Source organism: Drosophila grimshawi, unplaced genomic scaffold (assembly GCF_018153295.1).
Source record: "Drosophila grimshawi isolate 15287-2541.00 unplaced genomic scaffold, ASM1815329v1 contig_311, whole genome shotgun sequence".
NCBI classification, from domain to species: domain Eukaryota; kingdom Metazoa; phylum Arthropoda; class Insecta; order Diptera; family Drosophilidae; genus Drosophila; species Drosophila grimshawi.
In genome coordinates, this window is record NW_025063098.1 from 24423327 (window position 1) to 24430482 (window position 7156).

The following is a 7156-nucleotide window of genomic DNA, read 5'->3' on the forward strand; positions in this document are numbered from 1 at the left end:
AGAAAATTGGGGATTCGTCGGGTTTCCTTTGTATATCTGCGGAAATGGGGGGTCTTCTTTGCGGGGAGGTTTTCCGTTTATTGTTTTGCCTTTGTGTGCTAATAGAATATGCTATTTGTTTTGGATGAGCAATTTTGGGGCTGGCCTGGCCTAACAGTCTATGGACACTAGATGAAAAAGGCATCATGAAATTGTTGTTTGTTTGTTTTTTTTTTTGTAATTACTATCGTTATTTAAGTGCTTTCACTGTCTGTCTCTGACATAACCTTTTTTACTTGACTAACTTTTGCTTATATCTTTTATCTATTTGCAGGTAAGTCCTTCTGAATGGCCATAATACGACAATTGAATCGGTTTATCACAACTAATCCGTCTATGAGATAGTTCCTAAAGGCGGGGTAAGCTTAAGTTTTATCTTCATTAAATGCGAATTCTGTCAATGTTAGTTAAGCTTAACTTAAACAGAAATATTCATTTTTACCATTTTCCAATCATATCAACAAAAAAAAACACTGCCAAAATAAATTGTTAGTTTTTTATTTACAAAAAAAAAAAAAAAAATTCTAGCAGGAAGTTAGCAACAAATGAACAATTCTTTCAACTTTGGCCATTAAATAAACAATTTTAAAATGTATATTAGATCTGTAGTAGAAAACCTTAAAACATATTATTCAAATTTAAATACTGCTCTAAAAAGTGACTCACAAAATAAAGGCTAATAACTAGAAAACTGCTTAGGTTTCAACAAATCTTAAAACTTATGCGCGATATCTTTTTGCTCTGATGTGATTTTTTCGCTTCTTGCGCGTTGTCAACTTGATGTAACGCAATTTTCCTGGCTTTGTAGTGCTACCGAAACCGGAACCAGTACCCGAACCGGAACCGGTACCCATAGACGTACCGGGTCGCCGTTGACGTGTTCGCAATCGAGTTGACGTCGCTTTTGTGGGTCGCGGATAGGAATTGATTGTGGGAGATCCCTGCCAGGAACTGCTGGTGCCAGTGCCATCATAATCATCATCGTACATCGTGTTGCCGTTGTTGCCATAAAATGGTGCATAACTATTGCCATGTACCTCATTCTTGATAAACTCATCCACACTCAACGCATTGTTCTGTCCACTAAAGGCCACCGCACTGTCGTAACCCCGTGCATCATTCTGTCGATCAGGTTGATCCCCCCAAAAATTTGACCGCTCTTCGTAGGGCTCGTCCTCCACCTCGTCGGTCGGCTCATATTCAGTGTCGGGCTCATCCTGATACTCATCAAATTGTTGCTCCGTTTGCTGCACATATTTCAACTGCTTTTGCGGTCTTTTTTTGATGGTTCGAGTGTTGCTCGCAAACTTTACCTTCTTCCGTTTGCGTCCAAATTTTGAGAAATATTCACGCTGTAGTGCGGCCAAAAAGTTGCCATTGAGCAGCTCATTGTGCTCCAGTTCGGTTTCCGGTTGTGGTTCAGTTTCGTTGTCCAGCTGCTCCTCCTCCACCAGTTCCTCGCGTTGCTTCTGGGCCGCTGTTATCGCTGCCATCAAGTTGGGCGTAAAGAGCTGTTGCAACAACTGTTGTTGCTTGTAGCTGCTGCTTCCAGGCGCTGTGCCAAGATAACTGCTGCTGGTGGCACTGCCACCAGTCTTCACTGTACTCATCGTCTCCCTTAATCCGGTCTCCATGGGCTGATTGTAGCTGTCGAACAGTGCGGGTCCATAGTTGGGCCCCATTGGCATTGGCATAGGCATGGGCATGGGCGTGGCAGCTGTGGACATTAGCTGCATCAGGCTGGGTGACATGCCACCGCTGCCACTTGCCGTTGTCGTATAGCCGAGCAGCGATACATGCGGCTTGCCCACGGGCATTAATTGTGAATGGGGGGCTTGTGAATGTATTGGGTGGTGTATTGGGGCTGCCACTGCAATTGGCAACTGTTTGTAGACCTTCTGGAAATGCGTATGCTGACGCACAACTTCCGGCATGTGCAGACGTATGTGCACCCTGGTCAAAAGGAAAGCGTTAAGAACGAATATTTATTGGTTAAACGTAAATAAAATCGGCACATAAATAAACAACTGCAATGGGCTATTATAAAAGTCTCATGAGATGCGTAAGGCATTGAAGAAGCTAATAATTTATATCAATATAAAATGTATATATTTTTACCTTTAAACTTTACCTAATTTTCTGTATCATAATATTTTTTCTCGAATTACATATTTCCATTTCGATATAAATTTACCAAAAATTGATTTCTTTTACTGTTTCTCACAAAATGATTTTCGTATTGTTTTCGTACATGGAAATGGAATTTTTGGCAATTTTGTTGAGATTGTTCTTGGATATTTTGTAAACGAAAAAGTTTTTCAAACTCAAAACTCATTCAAATCAACTATTAACATAATTCTAGTCTGCAAGGGTATAGAATCTTCGGCATTCCCATTTTAAGCGCAATTTTGAACATACCTTTCACCGCTGTTCGCTGCTGCTACTTTGTCGTATGCCAGCCTGGCCCAAACGATCCACATAATGGCAATTAATATGTGTGCTTTCATTTCAATGCGTTTATCCTGCCGTTGCCTGATGCCACCGTTCCCGTATCCTGTGCTTCCTTTTTATCCTGGCGCGTTTGTCTGCCTTCAACTCTGGCCAACTTCTGACAAACGCCGCTGCGTTGTCTCCTACTTTTATTGGCTCGCGAGGCGGTAAAAAAAAAATAAACAGTTAAAGCTACAAAAACGCAACAACAAAAAACAACTCACAGATCATATTTCCTTTTTTTTTTGTTGTTGAGAAGCAGAAGTTAGCGGGGGGCGAGGCAGCTGTTTCACCTCACGTTTCCAGCAGCTGCACTTTGGTGAATGCAATTTTCCATTTTCCTTCGAACCATGTTCAGTTCAAGTCATCTCGCGTATCCGCTGTGCATCACATTTTTATTTTTTTTTTTTTTTTTGTATCTCTCTGTGCTTTGTGTCATTCGATAGCTTTGTCAGACAACTTTAAAAACAAGAAGAAGCAAAATTAAACTTGAGCAATTCCCTATGAAAAGCCATTGAAAACGCATGCGTAACGTTTTCAATTTCATTTGCAAAGTAACGTTTTTTTTTTCTTTATATCTTTTTTCTCATCTGTGTGTGTGTTTGGTTGAGTCTTACATTTCGATTTGCTCATCTGCCATGCTCTGCGAATGCATCTCGGATGCCATAAAAGTGAATAAACCCCAAGCAACAGCAACCAGACTCAGACTCAGACCAAAGACCTTGACAACAATGGGGGATTGGCAATAAAAGAAGAAGAATGAGAAAGGTCAGTGATGGAATTGCAGATGAGCAACTGCAATGAACTAGAATGTAATGAAGGATGCGTCTTGAGCCAAAAGAGAGTTCATTTATAAATTTAACTAGAAATGGGAAGAATCATCAAGCCACAACAACACTAAATAAACCATTTTGTATAACAATAAAGCTAATGCATATCCACAATCCTAGCAGAATGTGTCGCACTAGCTAGAAAAAGATGTAGCATCCTAGGGTTGCATGCCTTGAATTATAAAGATATAGAAGACCTGAACCCAACAACGATCCTAGCATTCGCACGGGATCTGGGACTGATGGAAGAGCTATAGGCTCAGAAGGGGGCACAATAGATCCAACAGGTCGCGGTGCAACTTCCCCAATAATAATAATAATAATAAATATCCACAATGATTGGTTTTGATGCCAGTTCCAATTGCTCATAATAATAATGAAATTTCATTTAATGCAATTTCATAGTGTTTTTGTGTACTCTGGAAATATTATAAATATCTAAAATAAATGAGAACAAATCGATAGAAATGACAGCAAATTGACGATAGCATATAAATAATAAAATGTTTAACATTTGTTTCCAATTATCTTCTGCATAGCTGAGTTATTTCTTTAAAACTTTGATTGGCATAACGAATTCTAAACGCAAACACAAATATTCTATTTTTTTTTTTTGACTTACTTAACCTTGGTTAAGTGCCAAAAAATAGCTTAAAAACAGGCTAGAAATACAAATAAAAAATATATATATTTATATATATATATATATATATGAAAAACAAGCAAAAATTTCAGGCGCTTTTCCAAGTCACTAAACAGTAAAATGTTGGACAAAAAATGGGATGCTGTGTTCAGGGGTGTTTCTGTCTGCAAGCGACGCATTTCTGGCAACACCAAAGATAAGGAAACGTCTGTCCAAGGTTGGTACTTTCCGGTGTTTTCCTACTTGCCATTTTTGTTGGCAACAGCAAAAAGTAATGAAAGTGTTTTTGCCAAGGATAACCACAAGGAATATAAAAGGTAAACTTTAAAGCCAACAGTGTTTCAATTGAAATGCAAGGGGGGGTTGTGAGCGAAGGGTCGCAATGAGGAAATGACACTGTAACGGATAGAAGTGCTTCAAAAATTGTCTGACTTTTGCTGAGGTAATGAAAGGTGTGCAAGTCGAAGAATCGACTGTGGAGAAACTGAGGGAACAGCATGTAAACTAAACGTTCAATGGCTTTTTGCACTTATACCATGATGATGATGCCATAAAATAATAATAATAATAATAATAATAATAATAATGAGTGAAAATGATGTTTTCAACAAGCAGGCAGAATATCCACCGTTAAATTCTAGGTTGTTGCTGCTTTAGGTTCTTTTTTTTTGCCTTACTTAGTGAGCAAGCAGCTTACCAGACGTGACACGCAGCAGATAAAGTATAAGATGAAAAAGAACACGCAAAAAGGTGTAAAGCAGAAGATAGACAAACAGTGCTTTTGGTACTGAGACTGTGAAGGCAACAGCGTAAAGATTAACAAGTCATGATTATTAGTGCTGTTGTTGTCGAGTGTGTTTCTAGGTGGGAGAGGGAGAAGGAGAAGGAGAAGGAGAAGGAGGGAGAGGACTGCTGTAATGGTAAACTTCAGTTCTAAGAAGATGTGGCCAAAGCGAAAATGTGTTGAAAATGATTATTGCGTTACGGACAACTCGTGCTGATTGGCTGCCTACCTCACGCTGACCTGTAATTTCGAGTGGTTTGCCAGCCAACACTGTAATGTTTTTCTTCATACATATATACAAATGGATGCATGTTGCGTGTACAACTTTTGACCCCCAATAGTAGGTGCAGTTTGCTATGTTGCAGCACTTTTCCCACACAGCAGTCAGTTCAGTAAGGTTGGCAACATTGTTGTTGTTAAGGTTGGCAACATCAGCAATTGCAACATCTCACGCTACTCATATGTTAGTGCACGTTGTCAACATGTTGCAAAGCTGACCTTGGCCTAGGCAGCAAAAGGCGGCAGCGCAATCATTGATCATGCTCTCCTCTCTCCCTCTCTCTCTCTCTCACTGAATTGAAAATGTTGCTTAAGCAACTAGTTCAAGCTCATGCTAATGACTCTTCTTCAAGTGCGCTTGCTAGTTGTTGTTGTTGTTGTAGTTGTAGTTGCTGTCTTTGCTGCCTCTCTCTTTGCTCTGGGTCATTGTCTTGTCTCTGGTGCGCTCTGTGCATGTTTTAGTGTCTTTCTGTACTCGCATGTAAAGCTCGGCTTTGCTATTGTCTTAAGACGTTTGCTTCTTTTTTTTGTCTTTCCATTGTTGCTGCCTCTCTCTCTCTCTCTCTCTCTCGCTCGCTCGTTACGCATTTGCGTTTATTTTTAATTGTTGTTTATAGTAGCATTTGGCTTTAGCCATTATTTTAAACACAACTATTGCGCCTCATCATCGTAATGTTTTAATAGTAATGTTAATGGTCATCATCAGTTACGCCTCTCGGTCATTGGCATCTGCTGGACAAGTTCGCTGCTTACTGTGTAAGCTTTACACTTAAGTCTCTCTTTCTCTCTCTCTCTCTCTTTTGGCCTTCTATTCGCCCTTTAAATGCAATCGTGAAAGTCAAGCGCAGTGTAGCTTAGGCCTCGGATTAGTCAACAATTGAATACCCTCTAAACAATTGAGCAGTGGGTGTGCTCTATGCACACTCTCTTGAGTCATCATTTACTTTATTTAAATTTCTTTTCGATTTATTTGTTGTCTTTGAAATGTAGTGTAGAGTATCTCATAGTCGTATATACATACAGTAGAAATTAATTATACACGTTTTGCCACCGTTCTCCAATCAATCTTGAATAACAAAAGAGGGTATATCACAGTTGAGCATGGCGTGTCTTTCTGCCTTAGTTTTTAGCTTATTTTTGTGATGATGTCACGATGGGTGTAGCTGACAATGTTTCCTATGGCTTCCTGTCTTTGCCAACTTGTTGCTTTTGTTCTTGTACTTGTTGCTTGTTGCAGTTGTTGTTGTTGTTGTTGCTGTTGTTGCTGTTGTTGTTGCTATTTCTTATTACATTTGTTGCTGCTGTTATTCTGTCATGTCCGGCGGCAAAAGTTTGTTCGCCTCGCCTTTGTTTTCTTTTGTGGTTGTTGTTGTTGTTGCTGTTGTTGCTGTCGTTGCCAATTATCTAACATTGCGAAGAATGTCTACAGATTTTTGTTGGGCATATAGAACTATGTTGGTGCCGTTGCCGTTGCCTGTCTCAAGTTATTAGCCATCATTAACAGAGTACCGTTGCGTATAATCATTTAACTGTAAACTAACAAGAAGTATTTTTCTCAATCTCATTTGTAGCACAGCTTTTGCTCTGCAAACTATTTTCAGTTTCTGCTCTTTCTGCTTCCTTTCCTTCTTTGCAACTGTCTTGTGTCTAGCAAACAATTTCCATTGCCAATGAGAGTTGCAAGCTGCCAGCAGAATCTGGAAAAGCTTGCAGTTGGAAAAACTGGAACATAACTTTGCACTTGAATAATTCATATCGATATCTATACAGTTTTCAGCACTCTTGCTCTGACTACAAACCGAAGAAATCTTTTGGCTTACATAGAAAAGTTATAGAATATTTATAGAAAATAATATTTTATCATCTGTGTTGCACTTGCATAATTCGTTTTAGAAATTAACTTCAAAACAGTTATTTCTTGTACTGGTTCTGTATGCTATCTTGCAACAGTCGTACTCTATTCGTTCTTTGTGCAACTTTCACCTCAATTTATTGCGCTTGCAGCCAGAAGTACAAGTTCTGCCATTGCAACTGGCAACTTGCAACTTGCAACTTTTACCAAGCGATCTTGCAACTGCTGTTAGCCAAGCA

The 7156-nt window shown here is 39.4% G+C and overlaps 1 protein-coding gene across 1 annotated transcript; it reads right to left on the reverse strand.

The window, feature by feature from the left end:
- Window positions 1-710: 710 nt before the first annotated feature.
- Window positions 711-2519, reverse strand: LOC6568155. The gene is made up of 2 exons (XM_001994563.2): window positions 2458-2519; window positions 711-1992 (listed from the first exon to the last, which is right to left on the reverse strand). The coding sequence occupies exons 1-2, from the start codon at window positions 2517-2519 to the stop codon at window positions 759-761; spliced, it is 1296 nt and encodes a 431-aa protein (XP_001994599.1). The 3' UTR covers window positions 711-758.
- Window positions 2520-7156: the final 4637 nt, after the last annotated feature.

What these genes read in the sequence shown, in the direction of transcription:
- LOC6568155 (XM_001994563.2), bottom strand. Translation starts at nt 2,519, where the DNA reads ATGTGGATCGTTTGGGCCAGGCTGGCATACGACAAAGTAGCAGCAGCG. An exon ending in GCAGCGAACAGCGGTGAAAG is followed by an intron (nt 1,993 to 2,457) that starts GTATGTTCAAAA and finishes CCTTTTGACCAG; the next exon opens with GGTGCACATACGTCTGCACA.